This window comes from Lynx rufus, unplaced genomic scaffold (genome assembly GCF_022079265.1).
Source record: "Lynx rufus isolate CCGP_SWC_20201006 ecotype Redwood Valley unplaced genomic scaffold, mLynRuf1.p SCAF_11, whole genome shotgun sequence".
Taxonomy (NCBI): Eukaryota; Metazoa; Chordata; class Mammalia; order Carnivora; family Felidae; genus Lynx; species Lynx rufus.
The window spans coordinates 68,417,641-68,443,126 of record NW_025814825.1 but is presented as its reverse complement, the minus strand read 5'-3'; the positions used below and the strand labels follow the sequence as shown (position 1 = coordinate 68,443,126).

General features: G+C 55.8%; 1 protein-coding gene across 10 annotated transcripts in view; it reads right to left on the bottom strand.

Annotated features, from left to right (window-relative positions):
• Positions 1 to 25,486, bottom strand: part of INPP5A (inositol polyphosphate-5-phosphatase A) — a 175,548-nt gene that overhangs the window by 60,531 nt on the left and 89,531 nt on the right. For 7 of the 10 annotated variants that reach the window (XR_006960969.1, XM_047073641.1, XM_047073646.1 and 4 more), the window contains exons 5-6: positions 15,225 to 15,314; positions 9,414 to 9,477 (exon numbers count right to left, since the gene is read on the bottom strand). Coding sequence is in view for 9 of the 10 variants with exons in the window: in XM_047073641.1 (XP_046929597.1) it covers positions 9,414 to 9,477; positions 15,225 to 15,314 (154 nt within the window). In the remaining variant the exon portion in view is untranslated. The remainder of the gene's footprint in view (positions 1 to 9,413; positions 9,478 to 15,224; positions 15,315 to 25,486) is intronic. The other 3 variants (XM_047073642.1, XM_047073648.1, XM_047073649.1) reach the window with 1 other exon arrangement.

Here is a 25,486-nt window from a genome sequence, read left to right as displayed (position 1 = left end):
GGGAAGGAGACAGGTGAGCACGGGGTTGGACGGCGGGAAGGAGACAGGTGAGCACGGGGGGCGGGCGGCGGGAAGGAGACAGGTGTGCAGTGTCGTGGGACAAAGCTCTGGCCACTGTGGGTTTGGAGGAGCGTGAACCCCAGGTCAAAGCAAAGCACTGGAGGGTAAAGACTCATCTAAAGACCCACCAGAGGGACACAGGACGAGATGTTTGGGGACTCGGGGAATTCAGGACACAGCAGTGTGTGGAGCCATCCCCAGGTGCACACAGCTGCTCACTGTACCCACTGTCCCTCTGTTCCTGTTCCCAAACACGGGCACGACCTGCTGAGGTGACTAGTGGGGGAGGGTAAGTTGGTCCCCCGATCTCCCCTCATCACCTCACCCCTGGGCTCTGCGTTAGCCGGTCGGCACCTCGTGGTCAAGCCTGAGTCATGACAACAGGCGGCCAGGGGCACGAGCTCCTGAGCACAGGTGGTGCACGCCCCCAGGGCAGACTCCCCCAGGACAGACGCCCGGCAGTGTGTGATGATGGGGCAGCACTGGGTCTGCGGTGTTTGAGGTCAGTGGCGAAGAGGAGAAGCCGTGGCAGGAAGGCAATTTGGCTTCCGATGAAAACCCTCGTTGCCTTTGAGGAAAAAGGAAGAGCTCGGGAGAGGTGGAGAGAAAGGAGTTCGTTCTTTGTTAAAAAATAGACTTCAGGGGCGCCTGGGTGGCGCAGTCGGTTAAGCGTCCGACTTCAGCCAGGTCACGATCTCGCGGTCCGTGAGTTCGAGCCCCGCGTCAGGCTCCGGGCTGATGGCTCGGAGCCTGGAGCCTGTTTCCGATTCTGTGTCTCCCTCTCTCTCTGCCCCTCCCCCGTTCATGCTCTGTCTCTCTCTGTCCCAAAAATAAATAAAAACGTTGAAAGGAAAAAAAAAAATAAAAAAAAAAAATAGACTTCAGCGTTTAGAGCAGTTTTAGGACTAAAAACACCCGAACGGGAAGCACCACCTCGCCCACCGCCGCCCGTCCCGCTGCCGACACGCGGCACTGGTTCAGCAGGGGCACCCGGCCTGGCACCGGGGCTCACGGTCCATGCCGGCGTGCCCGGGGTTTTGACAAAGGCACGGTGCCACACGCCCAGCACGGCGGTATCACACCTACCCTCCCACGGTCCGGAAGTGCCGGGCGCTGGCCCGGCCCCCTGCCCCCCCCAGCGCCTGCCACACTGACTGCTTATACCCTCCTTCTGCCTTTCCAGAAACATCATCTTGCTGGAGCCTTTCCCCACAGGCTTCTTCACTCAGAAAAACACACATTTAAGGCTCTTCTATGTATTTTTGCGGCTCCATTTTATTGCTGTGTAACATTCCACCGTTTGACATTCCACAGTCTACTTATCCATTCACCCAGAAAGGACATATTCTGGTTCCTTCTGGTTTGGGGTAATTATGAATAAAGATGTTATAAATACTTCTGCATAGGTTTTTGTACGGACGTAAAATTCCAACTCCTTTGGGTAACATGCCGAGTGGGATCGCTGGACTCCACAGTAAGCCTGTGTTTAGTTCATAAGAAACCACCGAGCTGTCCTCCCCAGTGGCTGCACCGTGTCACACCCCCAGTGGCCAGGAGTGAGGGTCCTGCTGCTCTACGCCTCCCCGGCACGCCGGGCGGTCAGTGCTCCGGACTCTGGCCGTGCGAACAGGTGCACGGTGCTGTCTCCTCACACGCGATGCGGGGCGTGTGCTCCTATTTTCATCTGTCGTCTGTACATCTTCTTGAGTGAGAGGTATGTTGAAATGTTTGGCTCATCTTTTCATTGGACTTGTCTCTAATTGTTGAGTTTTAAGAGTTCTGAGCCTGCCGTGGACTACCAGCTGTGTCTTTTGCAAACAGCTTCCCCCGTCTGTGGCTTCTCTTTCCACTCCCTCGACAACTCTTTCACAGAGCAGAAATCTCTAATTTTAACAAAGTCCAACTTACCAATTTTCTTCATGGGTTGTGGAGCTGTATTTCAGAGTCATCACCAAGCCCAAAGTCACCTGCGGTTTCTGTGTTATCTTCTGGGCATTTCATACTTTCATCCTTTATGCTTAGTTCCGTGACCCGCTTTCGGTTCACTTTCGGGGAGGTGTAAGGTCTGGGTGTGGATTCACTGTTTTGCACGTGGACGCCCAGCAGTTCCAACACCATCTTTGCTCCGCTGTGTTACCTTTGGTCCTTTGTCAGATGTTAGTCACCTGTATTGATGTGGGTCTATGTCTCTGACCCACCGACCCGTCTGTCTACCGTTCCGCCAACCCCACGCCATCTTGATTACGGTAGCTTTTCTGTGAGTCTTCAGGTCGGGTAGTACCAGTCCTACAACCTTGTTTTCCTCCTTCAATATGGGGTTGGCTCTTCCGAGTTTTTTGTCTCTTCCCTGTAAATGTGAGACTCAATTGTTGAGGTCTACAAGGTAACCTGCTGGAGTTCTGATGAAGATTGCCCTGAATCCACGGATCAAGCTGGGAAGAACCAATATATTGACAATACCGAATCTTCCTGTCTGTGACCGTGGGCTACTGCTCCCCTTATTTGGATCCTTTTTGGTTTCTTTCAACAGAGTTTTGTACTTTTCCTCATATTAATCTTTTTTTAACGTTTACTTGTTTTTGAGACGGAGACAGCGCGCACGCATGGGGGAGAGGCAGAGAGAGAGGAGGACAGAGGATCCCCGTGGGCTCTGAGCTCTCAGCCCAGAGCCCGACGCGGGGCTCGAACTCATGAACCGTGAGATCGTGACCTGAACTGAAGTCGGACGCCCAACCGACTGAGCCACCCAGGTGCCCCTTCCTCGTATGAATCTTATACATATTTTGCTAGATTTATTCCTAAGTATTTCTTGTGTGTGTGTGTGCGCTAATGTAAATGGTATTTTGTTTTTAATTTCAAATTCCGCCCATTCACTGTCGGTATAAAAAAGCCATTGACTTTGTATATTAACCATGTATCCTGTAACCTTGCTCATTGGTACCAGTTTTTGTCGTTGAGGATTCTTTCAGATTTTCTACGTAATCATGTCATCTGAGAACTAAGGCCGCTTTATTCCTTGACCCCGATTCCCATCAAGCCTCTTATTTCTTCTTGCCTTACGGCACCGCCAAGATTTCCAGTACGATGTTGAAGAGAAATGATGAGTGGACGTCCTTGCCTCGCTCCTGATTCTAAGCGCAAAAGCATCTGAGTGTCTATTACATGTTATGTGGACGTAGGTTTCTGTAGCTGTTCTTTACCAAGTAGTTCTTTCCTGTGCCTAGTTTGCTGAGAGTTTTTATTATGAAGAGGTGTCAGGTTTAGTCGAAGACCTTTTCTGCATCCACTGACACGTGATTTTCTTCTTTAGCTTGTTGATACGATGTATGACATTAACTGAGTTTCAAATGTAGAACCAGTCTTGCACACCTGGAAAAAATCTCCATCTGCCATGGTGTAGAATCCTTCCTACACACTGTTGAATTCAAATTGTCAATATTATGCTGAAGAGTTTCGCATTTTATGTTCATGAGCGACACGGGCCTACGGTTTTCCTTTTCTATGACGTCTTTATTTGGTTTGGGGATTAGGCAAGGCTGGCCTCACAGAACGAGTTAGAAAAGTTTTCCCTCTGCTTCTACTTTCTGGGAGAGACTGTAGAGAACGGGTGTGATGTCTTCCTTCAATGCTTGGTAGAATTCACAGTGAAACCATCTGGGCCTGGTGCTTTCTTTTTTGAAGGTCATTAGTTATTGATTCAATTTCCTTAATAGATAAAAGCCTATTCAGATTATCTAGTCTTCCATTTATGAGTTTTGGTAGGGTGTATCTCTCAAGGAACTGGACCATCTAAATTATCAAATTTATAGGCCAATTCACAATATACCTTTATTATCCTTTTAGTGTCCACACTGTCGGTGGTGATGACCCCTGTCTCATTTCTAATATTAGTAAATTGTGTTTTCTTTTTTCTCGGTTAGCCTGACTAGAGGTATATCAATTTTATTGATCTTTTCAAAGAATCAGCTGTGGGTTTTGTTAATTTTCTCTATTGAGTTCCTGTTTTCAATTTCATTGATTTATGCTCTAGTTTTTATTATTTCTCTTCTTATGATTTGGATTTATTTTGCTCTTCTCCTAGCTTCCTAAGGCAGCAGCTTCGATTATTGACTTCAGGTCTCACCTCTTCTCTGCACATCTGATGCCACCGACGCCTGGCTTTCACTGTAGCCCACAAATTTTGATCAGCTGTATTTCATTTTCATTCAACGCAAAATATTTTGAAACTTTTTCTTGAGATTTATTCTGTGACCCATGTGTCAGTTATAAGCGTGTTCTTTAACGTCCAAGTGTTAAAATAAAATACAGTGACCAGCCTTTAAAATTCCCTGAGCACATAAAGCCACTTTAATCATACAAACAAAGCTGAAATTAGCTTATTTTTATTTTTGCAAGACTAACTTAAACCGGCTCATTTCTTACTTAAGCCTCTGAAAATCATAAGCAACCCTCAAACTGTTTCCAAAGGTTGACAGGAGGTGACCGCTAAGCGATTCCCCATTACTCATGAGAATTCTTACAACCATCACGGGGAAGAAGGAGCAGTCACTGCCCGCACACCGTGTAGGCTGCTGTTTCACGACACACCCCGGAGCCTCACTCCACGTCCCGGTTTGAGCGCTCGGGTTTGCACACGGTCTTGCCGACGTATACCACCAACTTTGGCTAATTATTACCTCAGGGATTCCCTGGCTTTACTTCTGTCAGTTCTGAACTTTTGACACACGTATTTTGGGATTTTCCGGCCACCTTTCTGTTATTGATTTCCAGTTAAATTCCACTGTGGCCCCAGAGTATACTTTGTGTGATTTCTGTTCTTTTAAATTTGCTCAGGAGTGTTTTATGGCCCAGAATGTGGCCTATCCTGGTGAATGTTCCAGGCGAACTTGAGAAGAATGTACGTTCTGCTGTTGTCGGATAGAATATTCTATAAGTGTCCATCAGACCCAGGTGATCGATGGTGCTGTTGAGGTGGACTATGCCCTTACCACTTCTCTGCCTTGCCGGGTCTGTCCATCTCCGGTGGGGGGCACCGGAGGCCTCAACTCTAACCGTGGATTCATCCATTTCTCCTTGACGTTCTGTCAGTTTTTGCCTCTTGTGTGGCGACGGTCTGTTGTTAGGTGCGTCCACGTTAAGAACTGTTATGTCTTTAAAGAATTGACCCCTTTATCGTTAAGTGGTAAATGGCTTTGTTCCTCCCCAGTGACTCTCCCTGCTCTCAAGTCTGCGGTGTCCGAGATTAAGACTGCTGGCCCAGTGCTCTTGGCCAGTGTCAGTGCCATCTCTCTCTCTCCATCTCTCCTTTTATTTATTTATTTTTTTTATTTATTTTTGGGACAGAGAGAGACAGAGCATGAACGGGGGAGGGGCAGAGAGAGAGAGGGAGACACAGAATCGGAAACAGGCTCCAGGCTCCGAGCCATCAGCCCAGAGCCTGACGCGGGGCTCGAACTCACGGACCGCGAGATCGTGACCTGGCTGAAGTCGGACGCTTAACCGACTGCGCCACCCAGGCGCCCCTCCATCTCTCCTTTTAATCCGCATGTGTGTACGCATCTTACGCGGGTTCCCGGCAGACAACACACGCTTGGGTATCATCTTGTTAACCACTCTGACGGTTTCTGTCTTGTAATTGGTGCGTTGGCACTGCTAACGTCTAAGGTGATTCTGGACACGGTAGGACACTCGGTGCCGGTAACTTTTCCCTCTGTTGCCTTCGTTTCCTGTCTTTCTTGTCTCCCCCACTTCCTGCCTTCTTTGGTTTAATTGAGCATTTCATCCGATTCCACTCTCTCTCTTCTGTCAGCGTGTCCACCGTATTTCATTTTGAAAGTTTTCAGTTGCCACAGTTCGCGATACACATTTACGGCTGGGCCGGGTCTGCTTTCATGGAGGCTCGTATCCCTCCACAGAGAGCCCGCGTTCCCCGTGACAGAGCCCTGGCCTGTCCCCACCCCTCCTGACGGCACTGCTACTCATCCCTTGTCCGTAAGCTGCAGAGTCACCCAGAACGTTGCTGCTGTTGGCGCTCTGTACAAAAGTTCTCTGTCAGACTAAGGATAACAACAAATACGACGTCACCCCCATTTACTCCTCTCTCGCGCTCTGCCCCCTTCGTGTGGATCTGCAGGCACCGTTTTTCTTTTATCAGATAACTGTTAACATTTTTTTTATAAGGCAGGTCTGCTGGAGACAAATTCCCTCGACTTGGGTTTGAGAAAGTCTATTTTTCTTTAAACTTTGAAGGATAATTTTGCTAGCCACAGAATTCTAGATTTTTTCCTCGCAACGATAAAAATATTTCACACTGCTCTATCTGCCTCGCGGTTTCTGAAAAGAAGTCCAATGCAAATCTTGTCCTCGCTCCTTTCTAGGTCACCCCGTCCACCCCCGATTCTTTCAACGTCTTTCCGGCATCTCCGGCTTTCTGTGGCTCCAGAAGGACCCGCTCGGGACGGATTTCGGGTGCTGAGCCCGCTCGGTCGCCGCTCGGTCGCCTAGAGCTCTCTGGATCTGCCGCTTGGTGTCCATGATCGGTGGTGTAAAATCCCGGGCCGCTACTTCAAATATTCCCTCTGTTCCTTTCCCCGCCGCCGCCCCTCAGTGCACGCGTCCCACGGCGCTCGGACATCTCGCTCTGCTTTCGTGTTGTGTTTTTCTCCCACTCTTCAGCCCGGAAGGTTTTCTACCACACTCTTCTGGCCGGCTGGCTCCGTCTACAGCCGTGTCCAGGCCGACGAGCCTGGCAAAGGCCTGGTGCGTTTCTGTTACGGCGGCGTCCTTCATTCTGAGCTGTTCCCGTGGATTCGTGGTTTCCGTCTTGACTCGCGCGGCACGACGTCTTGACTCGTCTGCGTGCACGCCGTCCGTTCTGCCACGGGCGCCACCGGCGTGTGAACCGCAGCCATCCACGCTTCCGGGTCGGACGGCTCCACACGGAGCCACACCCCGGTCTGGCTCCGACGCGAGCCTGCTCTCTGCACGCCGGACCTCCTGTCTGTCAGCTCAGTTTCTAGCTTTGGGTGGAGGGCAAAACGTGAATAATTGGGAAAAGGAACTGAGAAGACAGGCCTTCAACGCGAGGCGTCGTGCTGGTCTGGCGAGGAGCTGGGCTGTGTTTCCCGCGAGGGCTCAGAGGCTGAGCCCTCCTCCCGCGTCCCATTGTGGCTGCCCTGTCGTCTCTGGGCTCTTGCCGGGGACACGCTGCAGGCCTCCGCCACACCGCGTCGCGGTGACGGGCGCTGCGGCTGGGTGCAGGGACACTGTCTCCCGCAGCCCCGTGACCCCGCCTCGGTCCTTCAGCCAGCGTGAGCCCTGGCTGCAACCTCGGCACACGCTTCCTAGCACCGCGGCCCCTCGGGACCCGCAGCGAGGCCACCTCCCTCCACCAGGCCGGTGGGGTGCTCTGGGGAGGGCAGGCCTCTCGGGAAGAACCCAGTGTCCAAACAGCTCCCCCCCCCCCCCGCGCCCCGCCCCCAGCAGCACCAGGGGGTTTTTCTCTGATCTTCACCAAGACAACACGGTGGGGCTCTTGCAGGCAAAGCTCACGGAAGTGGGGGGGCTCCGAGGCCGGGCCCCCACGGGCTCTTCTCTCCCAAGCCCCCATCCTGGAGCCTCCGGCTTTCCGCCCCGTCAGCCGCCCCCGCCGGCTCCGGGGTCCCGGTCCGCCCGCCCGGCCCTCCGGTCTGGAGGCGGCACCGGCCCGGCGGCCTGGCTTTGCTGCGGGATCTCAGAGACGCGCCCTCTTGGGTCCACGCAGTGCCACCCGTGCTCGCAGGTGCCGGGCCAGAAAGTGACGTCCCCATCATCCTTCCCACCCACGGCTTCAGGGCGTCCTCGGATTTCTAACTGCTTGTTTGTGAAAATACAGGCTATTCTTAAAAAGTTCATTCAAACTTCTCACAACTTCTACGTTTGCTGTAACTTGACTCAAGGCGTAAGAGTGAACCTTCGAGAGCCAGGGCCACGGTGCAGGGCGGCGGCCCGCCCCACTCCTCTGAGACCAGCACCTGCTCGGAGCGGCAGCAGTGGCACGGCCACGCTGGGCCACCGCTGCGTCCCCGGGGTCCCCACGGCCTCCCGCCACAGACGTGCTCAGGGCATGGCCACTGCCACCATCTCAGCCCTTGTCACTGACGACACGGGGGCCCTCGGGGAAGGTCTGCTGGGGTCACGCGTGCATGTATCTAACGGATGGTTTTGCATAAACCACGGGCCAGCCAGGTAGTTTTGACCCATCTGATTTAGCAATAAAATATGTATGTAGAAGGTCACTCAAAAAAAAAGGAAAAGTTAAGTAGATCAGCGACACGTTTGAGCCTGAAGCACAGGCTTAGTAGAAGCGTAACCCGTCCTGCCTCCAGCCCCGCCTGAGCGTGCTGTGTCCGAACACCTCCCCTCCGTGCACTCTCGCCCACGGCCCCGCTGCTTGACAACGTGACACAGCGGTGTCCACGGTCCATCAAGTTCGGGGGACGGTGGCCTCCGGCCCGTCTCTCACCAGGTCTGCGTGGCTTCCCCAGCGGGAAGAGGCAGGTGCTTGTGTTTAGAAAACCGTGTGAAGCATCCTCAGGCAACAGGGCCGGTGAAAAATAGTCCTGCTGGCTGGAATCCTGTTCTTAACATCGATGAAATCACTACTCAAGCAATTTAGAGAAGGCTCTGCTCCTCACTTTCCTGAGAGGTGATCTGTCTCGTAAGTGAGCAAAGATAATGAATCTGGACAAACTGACATAATTAGTCGCTCTCCATGGTTATCACAACTCCAGTGACATCTCAAATTAATGTGATCTGGCTCAAGAGCACCGTGGAGCCAGCGGACTCACACACAGGTGGCACGAGGGGACAGTGCCCAACGGGGCAGGCGCACGGCACCCCAGGCGAGCAGGGCAGACGCTGGGGCCGCCCGGGCCGGGGGGACGGCTCACACGTGCTGAGCCACAGAGACAAAGGCTGTGTCTTCGGGAGGCACGTCTCCTCCCCCACTCGGCGCCCGGTGTTGGCCCAGACGCACGGGCATTTTTCACTCCACCGCGAACAGCAGCGCTCGTCCTTCTCTTTAAAGACAGCACACTCTCCTGCCGTTCTCCACTTTCTCCCATTTGATACGGACACAGACGCAAGACCATTCCCTTCTCCTCTCGACTGCGCTGCAGCAAAGCCAGTGTCACCTACGGGCCCGGCCCAGCAGGGGGATGGGCAGGGCTGGGGTCTGGGGCAGGCCCGCCGCCCGGACCTCAGAGGGGCCAGAAAGCCAGGTTTCCCTGTGAGGTCCCTGGTTCGTGGCTGTGAGCCTCCCACAGGGACACGGGGTGGGGTGAGCCCTGCCAGAGATCCCAGAAGAGTCTTACCTTTAAAGTCAAACTGGTAGATGTTTTTTAAGGATTCATGAAGAAAATAAAAGCTTCCTAGTGCCTGCAGAGCAAAAAGAGAAGTCAAGTGAATGACCAGCACCGGGAACCATTTGAAAGCGTTGTTAAGTGACGCACAAAAAGCTCTTTTGGACCAGAAACAAAAGTTAACTCATCCGGACTTAATCACGGTCACGGGGAGGAGATGTCAGCCACGTCTGAGGCACAGGGGTGCTCACTCCGGCGCGGTCTCGCCTCTGCTGTGAGCGCCAGGGTCCAGCGGGAAGGGCTCGGGCACCCGCCCCCGGCCTCGAGCACCTGCCTGCCCCCCCATCGGCTGCACTCCACACCCCTCCTCGGCCCGCCCTGCTCCTTGCCCTCCTCCCCTCCCCCTCCACGTGGGGCTGCAACACCATTCCCCCCAGAGCTGCCGGGTCCCTGCCCGCCAGGGGCTGACTGTTCTGGGCATCGGGGTCGGTCCTGCTCCCCACGCTTGGGAAGGAGGCGAAGCCACAGAGGCCAGGCTGGGGGTGGGATGACCGGCAAGGGAGGCTCGCACAGCACACCTGACACTAACGTTATTTGCTGGTTGTCTAAAAGTCGAACTTGACTTGGTTATTTCCTAAACGTGTCTGTGCACGCATATATATGCTTATGTGCATACGTGTGCGAGCAGGAATAACGTGTGTATGTGTGCGTGCATATACGTTAAAATGCACACACCCCTGTGGACACGTGTAAATGTGCACGCAGCAGGTGTTTGTGTGTGTACGTGTCTATGTGTAGATGCATATGCATGCATGTATATGCGTGTGTGTATGAACGTATGCATGTGCACACGCATGTGCGTCTCTGTGCACACACACGTGCGGATATGTGTCAGTGCACGTGTACATATGTGCACACATGTGTATTCAGGTAGATACAGATGCAGATGTGCATGTGTGCATGGATATGTATTTTACGGTCTTGCAAAATGTGGCCACCTGAACAAGGGGCCAGGGAGACTTCCAGGCGATAAAACTGCTCTACGACTAGATTACAGCTACAAAACTATGCTTTGCCCAAACCCACCGCACTGGCCCCTAGGAAGGGTGCGTTTCACCGGCTGTACACCGCACCTTTACAACTGTGACTTCCGCAGACGAGCCCCGTCCTCCTAGAGCCCACCCCCTCACGGCACAGGATCAAGCAGGGAAAAGAGCCCAGCAGGGCCGTCTGCCCCGAGGCTGAACCGAGTGAGAGGCGGGGGCGTGGGCGCCAGGCTGAGGGGCCGGCGGGGGGCGGCACACGGGCGCTGGCCGAGCAGGGACGCCTGGCTGCAGCCAAGGGCGGTCGGGCCGCGGCAGGCAGGGCCTCGCTGGAAGGGAAAAGTGGGGTTCTACTTTTCACTCTGCAGCTCAGTCCCGAAGGGTGAGGGGAAGAGCCAGGGGAGGGTCGGGCAGACAGAGAAGGGCTGGTGTGCAGAAGGCTGAACCGGCAGGACAGTGACACGGGGGCCCCTCAGCCAGATTCCCAACTGCCGGCACCAGCCACATACACCCTGTCTTCTTGTGTACACACACACACACACACACACGGGCGTACACACAAGTACACACACGCATGGGCGCACATACGAACACCCAGCACATACGCGCAGGTACATGGGTGGGTACATACAGCACACATGGGCACACACGCACAGGGGCACACACACACGTGGACACACGTACACACGTGCATGCACATGTGGCCAAACCACCCAAAAGCAGCGGCTGCCGACCCTACGACCCTGCATCCTGAACACGGCAGCGCGGGTCCCTTGTAAGAATCTTCTTATGACCACAAACGTTATTTATCTCTGCAGAAAAGGGGCAGCGATGCCACAGAGTAACACTATCAAGCCCAGATTAAAGTTCCCAAACTGCCTACAAATCCTTTATCCGCTCCCGTCCCCCCAGCCAGTCCAGCCTGGAGCTCGGAGGGGTGCCTTCCGCACTGAAGGGCCGCCTGGTGGGTGCAGAGGGGGAGGGGGAGGGCGCGGTGCAGGCAGCACTCGTCACCCTCTCATCTGGGTGACAGCCTGCTGCAGGGCTCTCCGTGGCCCCCAAACTCGGGGGGCGAGGGGGGCGCCTGCTGGCTCCCACGAGCCCTCCCGAGGATCCGTGGGCAGGACCCTGCCCGGGTCCGCGGTTAGTGTGGGGGCAGGGGGTTACATTTGCCGGGCACACGCGCAACCCCCACATGCCCTGACCCCAGCATCCCCCCACCGCACTTCAGCAGCCTTGGAATTCCAGTTCCTGGGGGTTTCCACATCCCGGGGCTCTATGTTCCAAGCCCTCCCGCCAATGCTGCCTGTCCTCAGGCCTTCCCCCAGGGAAGACGCTACGACCGCGGCCTCTGTCAGGCTGGGTCAAAAGGCACACAGGCCCCTGGTCCTCGACGCCGTTGCCGACTCCGCGAGGGACACCTGGGTTCAGAACCACAGCACGGGCCCACCCACAGAGGCTGCAGGCACCACGCCAGGCGCCCTGCAGGGGGCCCGGCTGTGTCTGGTGCGTGGCCCTGCCCCAGGCCCAGTCCTGGGGGCTGGCGGTCTCCTTCGGCCCAGGAGTCCAAGAGCAGAGAGATGACACCGTCCTCCAGTCCGAGCCCGGAGCTGCCTCACAAGCCTCCCCGACGTGACCCGAAGACAAAATGCGGACACTTCCGAAGTGCAGGCGACCCCGGGGACCTTCTGAACCGCTCCAGTGGTCACTGCCTGAGGAGCCACAGGGACAGACATGGCAGCCTGGCAAGCAGGGTGGGCGGGAGCAGGGGAGTGCCAGGCTTCGGGCTCCTCCCCAGGGCACAGCAGGCCGCTCGCCGGAGGCCAGACGTGCGCGGACTTGCCAGAAACGCAGAGCGGAGGCCTCGTCCCGATTGGGAAGATCCTCTCGAGGCTGCGAGCACATCCGGCCAGGGGCCGGCCGGGGACTCGGGGCCGAGGGGCTCACCACACGCGGCAACCGGGCGGACCGCCCGCCTGCCCCCACCCTGTCGGGCACCCGCCCCGGGTCCGCTCACAGGAGGAGCTGAGGCACCGTGGCGCACGCGCCCGGGGACAGCCAACCCTGTCTTCTCTTTTGACAACTTGGGCGAAGGCCCCTCCAGGCAGGAGGGACGACAGGACCACGGGCAGCGCGCGGCCCTAGGGAGCACGTGAGCAGGCCTGCATCCCTGGGGGAGCCTCCCTCGCTGTGGCGCCGCATCAGCCCTTGACAGCTGTGCCTCCCTTGATCCAGGAAAGAGCCCTCTGAAAAGCGTAAGCCCACCAAGGTCACGGCAAACATTTAACTATGACCTTGTTGAATGTGATAAAGCCAATACAGCGTTATGAAGTTTACAATAAATAAATGGAAAATAAACGGCCAACACAGGCATAGAAACTGTAATTCATGGAGTCAGAAAATCCATAATTAGCTCTAATGAATATTTAAAGTCAAAGTTCAAGCTAACTTTTTCAACGTTTGACCTACTCTATCAATACGGTTCAGGGCACGCATCTATCACAGGACATGACGACATCAGGACGGAGCGCGCCCGGGCCTGCCAACGGGGGGGGGGGGGGGGGCCCCGCGCCCGGCGGGCCTTCTGCCCACAGCACCTGTCAGCACTGTGCTTGTCACGTCGGAGAATATCGACTCCTTGCCTGTTTTACTAAAAACAATTAAAATACTTTCTACATATTTATAAACCTGACTGTCAAGGGTGCCTATTAATTCCCCATTAGTGGGACACAGTCCAGTCGATGCTGTATTTCTGTCAGAACAGCAGGCGAAAGGCGGGCGCCCCGGACGGGGTGGGGACGGCCTCCAGGTGCGGCCCGATGGCGCCGCGGCAGAGCCTGGGAAGCCCGGTGCCCGGGGCTCTGCCGCGCAGGGCAGGTGTGGCTGCGCAGGAGACGCCAGCTCCCGTGCTCGGTGGAACGTGGCAGGGGACGCGTCTCCCGGTCGCCATCCACCTGGGCATTCGTGTGAATCGCGGCCCACGGCTCAGCGGCCGACTCGGGGTGCAGGTGCACGCGCCACAAAGCCGGTTCTCGGCTCATCTGGAGTCTGCTGATGTGATGAATGGTCCCGGCTGGAGCTGAACTGTGAGGGCGGGAACCCCACCCCACCCCCCGCCCCACCCCCCACCAGCACAGCAGACTCAGGGCCGCGACCAGAGCAGCCGGCCTCCACACATCCGGTCAGAAAGCACCATGCACTGCAGCCGCCGAGCAGCCTCAAGAGGGCCCGTAGCTGTCGAGTGCTCCCACTTTCCGTGTCGAGTGCTCCCACTTTCCCGGTGGGGCTGCCTCGGGCCCGGGCAGAAGCCGACCAGGAGAGAACACAAAGCGACTCTTACAACGGCCTCCATCACTTTTTATTTGCAAACAAATCAAACGGCCAGTAATTTATCATTCCGGCAATTAGGTTAGCAGCCAAAGTACACATCATTAACCTGCAGGCCTGCAGCTTCCGGCTCGCTTTTCCATGAAACGGAGAACATTCCTGCCGCCAGATCGACAGCGGCGAGAGCACATGGGAACACTCTCTTCTTCTGCAGGCACTACGGAAGAGCGCCTGGAGAGTGGCCCCCGGGGTGACGGCGGCCAAGTCCCGACAGCGCCCTGGGAGTCACCAGGACTCAAGCACTTCTCCCAGGGGACGGGTCGGTGAGGGAGGGGGAAAGGGCCGGGAAGCCAGCCGTGGGGTCTGCACTGGGGCAGGAGCGCACAGGGCGGGATCCCAGCACAGCACAGCTCGGGAAATCCCACCACGGGGAAGGGTGACGGCATTTATCAAAAGTTACGTGGGCTTTGGCGGGTCTCTGCTCCCCCAGGATGGCACATTATGTTGTTTCTATAACTAAAGCGTTTTCAATTTATCTTTTAGTTTTTAAAAAAGTGCTTATTTATCTATTTTGAGAGAGAACAAGTGGTAGGAGGAGGGGAGCGCAGAGAGAGAGGGAGAGAGAGAATCCCAAGCAGATGTCACAAACCCCAGAGTGGGGCTTGAACCCACGAACCGTGAGGACATGACCTGAGCTGAAACCAAGAGTCAGACGCTCAACTGACTGAGCCACCCGGGCGCCCTTCAACTTGTTATTTTTCAAAATTAGAATAAACGCATCTACGAACGGGAAAAAGAACTTCGTAAGATATCATTGATAATCTTCTTCAAGTTTACAAAAAAATCGGAGAACCCTAGTTGTTCTAAGCTAGAATCGACAGACTGCAGTGGATCATGGCTGGGAAAGCCTCTTCATCTGGAGAGAGTGACGAACCGTCTTGCGCTCTGTCCACTGTATCCTGGCGTGGGCGGACAACAGGGAGGAAGGACCCCCACGTGGCAGACGTGGCCTCGCCTGCGACGGTGCGGCGCGCGGTGAGCGGTAGAAGCTCCTCGTAAGGAGGGCAGCCGTGCTCTGAGGATGGCTACACGCGTCCCTCTCTGGGCACAAGGCTTAGACGCCAGAGGGAATCCTCGCGTGTGCGGGCCCCGGGGCGGCACCGGGGCGGGTGCTCGGCTCTCTCGATGCCACCCCCTTGTCCAGGGGGACAGCGATCCCTGAGCACAGAAGACACAAGCTACAGGGAGACGGGTGTGCCCGCTGACAGCCACGCGGACGCACGGAGAAGCTGGAGCCCTCAGGAGGGGCGCACGTGAATGCGGTGGCAACGCTTCCAGAAACACTGACGAACGACCAACAACGAATGCTTCACGTGAAGGCGGGGGAGCAAAATCTGACATATCCCTGTCGGGGGGGGGGTCCTACCCAGCAAGGAGAGTAAACACATCGTACCCCAAACCTAGATGGGCTTCGCGGTGTCGAGACAGAAGAGGCTCTGAAAACTCCACACGGCCATGGTAACAAACACTGAATCCAAAGGAGCTGAAACAAAAAACGTGATGCTGAGATTGTATCAAAAAAGGAATAAAATGGCAAACACAACTTCAGAGCAGGGTTGCGTGGGGGGTGGCAGGGTGTGCAGGTGCCCACGGGCACCCGGGGTCAAACGGGGACCGCACAGGCGTCTGCTGTCTCCCCAGAAGCGGCCGCCATCGTGAACGGCTATGATCAAGGTCCAAAGACACAGCCCTCAAGTTTGTCGATGCCAGCTTACCTACCTGCTCCTCAGAACTTGGTTTTTCTCCATTTAAAGTTGTATTTTACAGATGTTCCCATCGAGACACATAACTTCAGCTTCCTTTTAATGCTGCGTAACGATCCAAGATATAAAAATACTGCGATTTTTATCCATTCTTCTATCAGAGATGAAGACCGTCTCCGATGTTTTCACGATTACGACTGATGCTACAACGAGTGTGCCCCCATGGCATCCTGGCACACACACGTGCCAGGCACCCACACAAGCTGCCCGCGTGTCCTAACCGTGCACGCACACCGAGGACACTGGAGTCTCTGGGTCACAGTGTGCTACTGCACCTTCAGTGCAGGTGTCATCGTGTTGCCCTGACGACCACACGTCCCCAGTATTTCAGGCAGTGGCCGCTGCTCCACACCCTTGCCAACGGTGGCGGCAGCAGACTCCTCTTCCCCAGCCCGACGGTGTGAAATTACACGTCACTGTCGTTTCGACCTGCATTTTCGTTATTCTATCATCGCTGAGCCTCTTTTGAAGATTACTGGCAATTAGATTTCTCTTGTGAACTCCTTGTTCATATCCCTTGTCCACTTTTCTATCTACCTTTTTCTCACTTTATAAGATTTTTAATTTTTGAATATAATTTGGAATTTATTTAAGTGTTTATTTTTGACAGAGAGAGAGAGAGAGAGAGAGAGAATGAGTGGGGGAGGGGCAGAGAGAGAGGGAGACACAGAATCTGAAGCAGGCTCCAGGCTCCAGGCTCCGAGCTGTCAGCACAGAGCCGGACACGGGGCTTGAACTCACGGACCGCGAGATCATGACCTGAGCCAAAGTCGGACACTCAACCGACTGAGCCACCCAGGCGCCCCCTAATTTGCAATGTTTTCATCTATTACTTGCATGACAAAGAATTTCTCCCTCTTTAGCTTATCTTTTCTTTTGGCATCTTTAGTTAAATAAAAGTTTTTATTTTTAAAGTAATCAGATTTATCAATATGTTCCTTTATGGTTTATGCCTTTACGTCTTACTTGGAAATAGTCCCCTAATCTGATTCCACAATGGTATTCTCTGTATTCTTATGTGAAAGCCTAAGGCTGTGTTTTACCCATTTAAGTTTGTATGGTGACAGAGACTTGTTTATGGGTATGGCTCAAGGTAAAACCCAGCATTACTACATTTTCTGTAGAAACCAATCATCTGGTCTCCCAATAACTTACACCTCTATTTCAACTTTGTGGGGGTCTGTTCATGACTTCTCCACACTGCCCAACTGGTCTATCTCCAGTAACACATTTACCTTTATCGTACGTCTTGATATTTACTAATATAAATGTCTCATTTTATTATTCCTCACAATTGCTTTCGTTATTTTGGGCCCTTTGTATTTCCAGATGAAACCTCAAAATGGCTGCTAGATTACACCCAAGGCATCCTACCGGGGTTGAGATTATAGGCCCACAGATTGGGAATAGGGGGCATTTTTAGGATATTCAGCATTCCTTCCCATAAATATGATACATCTTTAGGCAGATATTTTAAAATCTGAAGTGTTTTAAAACATCTTCTAATAAAGTTTTATAATTCTCCATAAGGGTCTTGAAGATCTCTCATTAGATTTATTCTTAGTTATCTTTTAGTTTCTGTTGCTATCAGAAAACGTAAGTTCTGAAACCACTGTTGGTTAGAACCGTTTGTCGCCAGGGAACAGGAATGCTACTGGCTGTTGTACATTAATCTTTTATTCAGCAACACTGCTCAGCTTACTTTGAGTTCTAACAATTGCGCACTCTCCCTGATCATCTGTGAGTAAGGATTATTTGTTTCAGTCTGTTTCTTCTCCATAATCTTCACATCTTTTTCTTTCCTTTCTGCTTGTTCCATCGTGTTGCAGTGCTATGTGGGAAAAAGACACCTGGCTCTGTGCTGAGAACACTGTGTGTAGTGGGAAGGCAGCAGGGGATGTACCTGAATTGTGACTTTCTGATGAATTCAAAGTAGGACATGTAAAAAAGGTAAGGTCAAAGATGCCCCCTTATGAAACAAATCGGACTGGAGAGTTTTCTGGGAGGAGGAGAATCCAAGAGGAGCGGGATTTGCTGGGAAACAAGAAACCAGGATGAATCCGCCAGGCCGATGTGCCTGCTGGTCATGCTCACAGGGATGCCGCTCAGGCAGGTGGACCATGAGTCTGAAGTTCCGGGCCAACGTGTGAGCAAAAAGGGACACTTCAGCTGCCTGTGAAGATCGATATTAGAAGCGGTAGGAATGCTGGGGGGGAGGGCTGAGCCCTGGGGCACTCTGCCAGCAACGTGCGTCGGCCAAGAGCGAGGCGCTGGCGGAGGGGAAGAAGGGACAGGTGATCGTGGTCTTTAATTGGCTAAAGCCGGGAATCGCTTTAGGAAATTTAAAAACGTTAAGCCAGCCTTGCATTCTTGGCATCAACCTGGATACTCATGACACATGCCTTCATGCGTTGTTGGATATCTTCCCAACACCATGTTTAGTTTCGCGGTTTCCAACCTTGTCTCTGTTCTCATCACCCCGGCGAAATGACTCTCTTTAGTGACGTTCCACTCACAAACCCAAAGGACACTTTTCACGACACAGGTCACTTGCCCTTCCCTCGTCCTTTATTTCCAGGTTTGAGGACTAGCGTCCGTCTCTCTGGACTCTCCTCCTCCTCCAGGTGACGACACACCGGGTCTCCTCGGGACCCCTCTGGAGCCTCTTCCCTCCTCCCCTCTGTGGTGGCCAACTCCCCCCCCCCGCCACCGTCTTCCAGCTGGTGGCTCCCGCATGCACAGCACTGGGCCTCCCCTTGAAGGCCAGCCTCGTGGGTCAGAACTCGGCCCCCATGCGGACTTCTCATCAGGAGCCGGTCTCTCCCGACTCAGGACACTACTCTGTCACTCACCCTCCCACACCCTGGATACCTGCAGTCCCACGCCAGCAGGACCCCTGCTTCCTGCACCCCTACCGCCCCCTCCGCCTCTTCACCCGATGTCAGGGTGAACTGCCAAGGAGAGGCTCTGGCCCCGTCACTCCTCTGCTCTTCGGTGACTGCCAGGACACGGGTCCTCCCGGCTGCCCTTCCACGCTCCCAGGCCCCGGCCCAGCACACGAAGCCCTGACCACACTGGCACCCGGGCCTGGAGCAGGCCGAGGCCTGCCGTCATCGGGGCCTGTGCCTGCTTTGCCTTCCCTGTCTCGGCTTCTTCTCACGTGGCCCCCTGCTGCTGCAGGTCTGCACGGAAAGGCTGCCTCCTCTGAGCAGCCCTCCCGGACTGCTCATGCAGAGCCTCGGCCCAGCAGAGGCCCCCACCCTTCCGCAGGGCCGTCCGCTCTGGCCGCATGCTTGTTTCCTTGTCGCGTGTGCCTTCTCTGCCAGCAGTCGGGAAGCTCCCGGTCAGTGTCCTCGGGACCTCTGCGGCCCCAGCTCAACACCCGGCACCAGGCAGGGACTCCACAGCTGCTGGGAAAGGGACAGGCGTGGAGACGAGCCCGCGGGACCGCCCGGTGGGCGGCGTGGGAGGGCCCGCTCAGGTTTCAAAGGACAGCCTAACGCACACCTGCCAGCGCTTCCAAGAAGCTGACCGTGGCCGCAAAAAACGACATACTTTTCATCCAAGAGGGAGTAAGTCCTTCACGAGAGTGAGCCCGGAATCCTGGTTTTAAAACAATTTGATAGACGGAGTAATAAATCAAGGCAAGGTTACTACAACGCTCATTAGATTATAAATAATAATAAATGAAACAAAGCTTTTGTTTAAATCAGCATAGAGCTTCATCGATCTCTTCCGGTATAACACACTCGCGGACGGCCCATCTAATCGGATGAGGCGGCATTATTGCCCGTTCCACCCGGCATCACCCAGGAGGGGGCCTGTGGGAGCAGGTCGCTGTCAGGACCGGCGCCCTTCCTCTCAAAGCGGCTTTGCAGCCGTCTAAAATGAGGGCTGACTCACGTACAAAGTACTAACTTTCCAATTTCAGCTTCTGGGGCTGAACACGAAATGACGGCACAAGGGTGTCCCCCCGTCTGACCCTCGCCACAAGCCCCTCTCCAGGCCGGCCGCCTGCTCCAGAAATGCACGTATAATTTCATTTTGTCTCCCGTCCAGCAGCCGGCCTTAGAAGTTAATTAAATTGGTTGTCCATTGTGTTCACCTACTTGCAAAGTTAATGATATTCCGCTCCTGAATTAAAGAGCATTTTATAAAGCTTGCACCACGGGAGCTGGCGTGCTGTATGAGGGGTGCCGAGCCCTGTCACAGCCCCGGTGGTCGTGTCCCCAATTAGGCAGCCCAGAGAGGGGCCTGACAGGGAGGGTGAACACACAACAGCCACTTAACATCACACGTGGTCACGATAAATCCCCCAGATCGACGCGCCTGTTAACATTTCACATCACCACCGCGACGGGCACCTGACAGGTGCGGACGGCCTTCTGAAACGGTCCCCGGGACGGGCTGCCTGGAAGGGAGCGGCACCTCGTGAGGGTGGTGACGCCAGACCCTCGCGCGCAAGGGACACCGGGTAGAACGCCTGACTGGGGAGGCAAGGTTACCAGCTGGCCCGGGAAACGGCCTTCGAGAGCGGGCTCGCACATCCACTCACACACCCAGTCACTGCGCAGATGGTTACTGGAAACTTCTCTGGGCCGCGTGGTCTTGGGCATCCGACAGGGACCGAGGAGTAAATGGCCTGAGGCGCGGGGGACAGTGACAGGTGCTTCACACAAAGGATCAGCCTCTGACCACAGGGGCTCCGTCCACAGGATGCCTGGCACGGCGGCACGTGCGTGGGGGGCTCCGGGACAACACCTGGGGCTTCTGCCACGGAAGCCGGGCCAGGCGCCTGAGACTGGCGCTCCGGAGAGAAGGCGTCCGGCTTGACGCGGCTGTGAGACTCCACAGGCAGACTGAGAAGGAGACTGGACGTTTGGGCCTGGGGTCCAGGACAGAGGTCTGGGAGCCGATGCAAATGTAGGCGGACAACGTGGACGGCCGACGGCCTGGGTGCCGAGCTTGCCGAGGAGGGAGTAGAGCCAGAGGCCCCGGAGCAGGACGGGACGGGGGCGGGCGGTATCTCGGAGGTGAGTGGGGAGGAAGGGGCAGCTGCGGGGCAGGCAGGTGGAGGGCACGGGGACTGACCCCCCGCCTCCACCCGCAGAGGCCAGCGGCGCTGTGCACAGCCACCTCGAACGGCCGACACTCGAGACTCCTCACGGTGGCTGCAGGGACGGGGACCCCACCGCGAAGCGTGGGGAGTGCGGTGCTCCAGGAAGCAAGGGGGCCAGAGTCTGGCCGCAGCTGCAGGGAACCGTTAAAGCGTTGGCCCAGGGAGGACGAGCCCACCCGCCACGTCCTGCGTCCTCCCGCTGCCTGGACGCGGTGGGCCGTGGTGGCGGGTGCACCCGCAGGACACCCCGGAGTGCTCTGGGGACGCGGTCAGGCCCCGGGGGCTCCTTCCCACAGGACAGTCGCCAGCCGCTGAGCACGTTCAGACCTTCCCTTCCAAAACCGAAACCCTACTGACTTACACCTGACTTACTATATTTCACCAACTGATGCCGCACAACCGGCGGGAAAAGCCAGTCAGTTGCTCACACGGTCTTTATTTGGGAAGAAGGGAGGGCGGGCCGGGAAGTCCGCCTACATGACGGAGCTCCTGCCGTGAGCCGTGGGCGACAGTGACCACGGAGCCCCTTTGCAAGCACCCCAGGGCATGCTTTAATTTGCCTCGCCTCGGTATTTTCCCCTCCAAACGAGATTCATCTGCGATACGGATGCACTTCTCCATAACATGCATTTTGCAAACTGAGTTTCAGTAACGAGCAAAGAAAAATATCTTAAAATAACCAGTTTTAATTATGAGATTTACTAAGTCATTTTTTTCATGTCTACATGATTACAAAACTAAATCAATACGCTTTTATGCCAATTAAATTATGTGGAGCATTTGCGTCATAATCAAAACAGCTATTTTATCTTTCCTCTTACAAAAATCATTAGCTTTTCAATTACAATTTCACCCTCACAAACGTGGAGAAATCCGTTATGTGCGTGACGGACAGAGGATAATTGAAGTCCAGTGCACTTGAAGAGATGACTGGCACCAAACACAAGCTGTTTACAGAATTCCTTCTGCTGCGGGGAGGCTTGGGGCAGACAAAACGCTACTAAAAAGACTTAATTGATTTTTAAATTTCCATTACACTGGGAACACCATCTACTTCGGAATCAAATAGGTCAGTGGGTCCCTGTAGGCGGAAACGCTACACAGCAGCATTCTGAGTGGGCCGTGTCCTCCCACAGTTTCACGGTGCGGTCACTGTCACCGGTCCCTGCGGCACGAAGCCCGGGGGGTGTCGAACCCTTCACTTCCCACCGCGAGCACACGTGCCCCGCGCCCTCCTCGGTCCGCGTCTCTGTGCGAAGAATGTCCTCGTGTGGGTCTGCTGGTGACAGAGTCCTCACGGCTGCACCCGAGCGGACCTGTCCGTGTCACTCTCTCTCCCGACAGGTGCTCGGCGGCTGCTGCCCTCGGGCTAACCGCGGCCCCGTGAAGGCGGCCCACCCCCTCCCCGCGCGGCCTCTGAAACATCCTCTGCGTCTGTGGCTTTGCTCGGCCTCACTGTGGTCTGTCGGGGTCCCCGGGATTCCTGAGTTTGTGTGTTGAGGTCTTTCACACTGGAGAACTGTCATTTATTACCTCTTCAAAAATAACTTCTTGTTCCTCTCCCAGCTTTGTCCTCAGGCTCTAACCTCAGTGTGTCAGGCCTCGCACCTTCCGTGTCCAGTCACGTCCACCCCATCCTTTCTGCGTCTCTGCGGTTTTAGCGATGTGACTGGGGCAAACGCGTCAGGATGGCCTCAGTCGCCCCTTCTGTAAATAGGACTAATCATCCAATTCCTTCTCCGTGAAGGGCACGGGAGACCCCATACACATACCAGGGTCTGTGAGAGAAGCCGCTGCGACATACAGCTCTCCTCCTGCAGCCCTAGTCTGGGGGCCCGCCGACTCAGCCTCCGGGACGCGGGTCCCTAAGCCGGCATTTCCCCGAAGGCCCTCCAGGTCAACACGCACGGCCCTGACCGTCACCCCACCTTCTTCCACCGGGGCCGCTTCCTGGATGAGCAAGTTCTTCTCCCAGGTTCGGGGGCCTCTGTCAGTCAGCGGGCGGCTGTGTACCCGACACGGGAAGACAACCCCGGCACCTGCTCTCCAGGGTTGCCAGGAGCCCTCGCGGGTGGTTCACGTAACACGCACGCTGTGACGGTGCTGTGACCGTTCAAGGCCAACTATCGTTCCTATTGGGTGCTATCATTAGCTATTTCCTCTTGCCCCCAGTGCCCTCAGCCCGCTGCAGGAGGACAGGACGGCCTCAAATGTGGCCTGGCTGACCCCAGAATGCAGGGCATGGCAGGGAGGGGCACGCCAGCCAAGGCGGGGGGGGGGGGCTTTCTGCTTCCACAGCACAGAGGCAGGGCCTCACTGCTCACACCTTCTATAAATCCCCCCGGGTGAGTCTGACGACGTCCCCTCATTCAGGGAGAGGCCACTGGGCACCAGCCCCCTGTGCCCCCGGGGTCCCCCCAGGAAGAGGGGGTGAAGGACCAGCTCCGGCGCAACCCACATTTCACATCACGGGCTGGCTGGCCGGCCGCTGGCGCTCCCCACAATCTGAAAGGTCCTTTTGAGGCCAAATCACGGCCGCCCTGACGGGAAGAGCTACCCGCCACTCATGGCCTTGATGTCAGTGAGGCTTGCTGACAACGCCCACGGAGGAGTCACCCCCACCGCCGGCCCCGTGCGCACCTCCTCCGTCTGGTGCTGCTGCCCAACCACACAAATACCTATCGTTTTCCTTAAAAAGGAAAAGGACCGTGAGCCTGAGGGCAGGTGTGCCCTGCCGGGAGGCTCCCCCCTAAAAAGACGGACGTGCTGGCACGAGTCTGCTGTCGGGAGAATCTGCACAAAGGGAAAACCTGACAGGCGGGGGCAGGGAGCATCTGCCGGAACCCTCCAGAAAGCCAGTCTGAGGTGAGGTCATTCACGACCGCCAGCGTGAGGCACAGATGACCTGGGAGCCCCCTCCCCGCCCCCCACCGCGCCTCCCTCTTTGGTGACCAGGGACTCACGGCATCCATTTGCCCAAGAATGTACCGGTGGGAACGACAATCAGCCGGGCGGGGGGCCCGCATGCCCCCTCTCTCAACGTGGCGAGAGGGTCTGATGCACGGGGGTGGTGCCGCCAGGGGACACGGAGGCCCCGAGGCCCAGGGCGGGCAGAAGACAATCGGGAGGAAGAGGGAAGGGGCTCAGGGGCCTGGGGCTTTGTGGACGGGGGTCCAGACACTCAGCGGGGCTCAGGGTCAGGGCCGGAGAGGCCAGAGGGATGGCCGGGCATCGCCGGGACAGCAACAGGGGCACGACACCACAAGTTCCAGGGCTGTGCAGACAGGAAGGGGCCACGGTGCTCGGGGACACGGAGGGCGGTCCCTCCCACGTGGAGACCAGCCACATGAGCCTGACATGCGGTCCGTAAACGCAGCAGGTCATACCAGGAACCGTGCCCGACGAGGAGCGTGGTCCACACAACATGCCAAAACGCCACCGGGCACCACGTGCCCACGTAGAGCGGGGAGAGGTGCCAGCACAAAGCTGTCCTGGAAGTCAAGGCCAACGACTCGAGCAACGAAACCTGCCCTCCCCGTGATGCTCATCTCCCAAGCGCCCTGAGGCCCACACCCACTCCGTGGCAGACCCGGGCGCCAGCCACACGGGCCGGGCCTCACACGCTCCCCGGTCACCGTCACGGCAACGACGCTGAGAGCAGCCGGCCGTCGTTCTCTCCCTGCTTCTACGGCAAAGGCCGAGCCACACAGAGCACGGCCGTCTGACCCCAGGAAGTGTCCTCCTTGGGCACTGCTATTTCCAGTTTATAAAACAGACGTCACTGAGGCTCCCTCTCATCGTCCGTGAGGATGTGCTGGCAGGTCTAGAACTGCAAGGTTAAGAAAAACATGCAGTTATGTTTTCCCTCGTGTCCACCTCGGGCAGCGGGGCGCCCACTCCCGTGCTCGCCAGCTGCCCGCCACCCAGGACCGCGCACCAGCCCCGGGCCGTCCCGTACCTCGTGGCCGCTGGCTGTCGCGGGGGGGCTCACGGTCAGGTTCGTAGAAAACCTTGACAAAGGGCAGGTGCCCGGTGCGAGTGAGGCTTGGTGCAGGCGTGTGAGAGCACAGCTGGTTTTAAAGGAGAACAGAAACCAGCCGAACTGAAGTCGTGAGCACTGAGGACCGCTGGGCTATTCAAGGAGTAAGGACAACGGGCAACAAGCTCTGAAGTCACATCAAAGAGAAATGACGGGCAAACCCGTCTAAGCTCCCTGTGCAAACCCACGTTTCACTTGGGGACAGGTAGGACTCTTTTTTTTCATTTCCCTGATCGTGTTTTAATTAAATCTCCAGCCGCCATTTAAAATAAAGCCATTACGGACAGTGATTCAGGAATTTCATCGTTCCCTGTCGAGCTATGAAATCAATCACCTGAGTTTTTATTACGTAAGTTCTACAGAGTAAAACGGTTTGAGGCTGAGAGATCCGACGCGCTCTGATGTGAGCCAGAAGTGCGTCAGACGTGCTTCCCGAGAAGGTGGCGCATGCACGCGCCGTGGCGGGATGCCGCTTCGCATGGTGGTGGCGGAGAACCTGAAGGCCACCTCGAGAGGGGCGAAAATGTGAGGTTCCCCTGTCATTCTGTCTAAAGAAGGGCCTGGCAAAACGTCAACCTGGGATTTGCAAGAGTGAAGGGGGGGGTGTGGCCACGGGCGCCCGGCAGCCCTGCCCCACCCCCCCCCCCCACCGCTCCCCGCACACGGCTGGCCCCCACCGACGCCAGTACGTTAGAGAAACTGAGTAATTTCGTCTGATGTTGCCTAGAAATAAG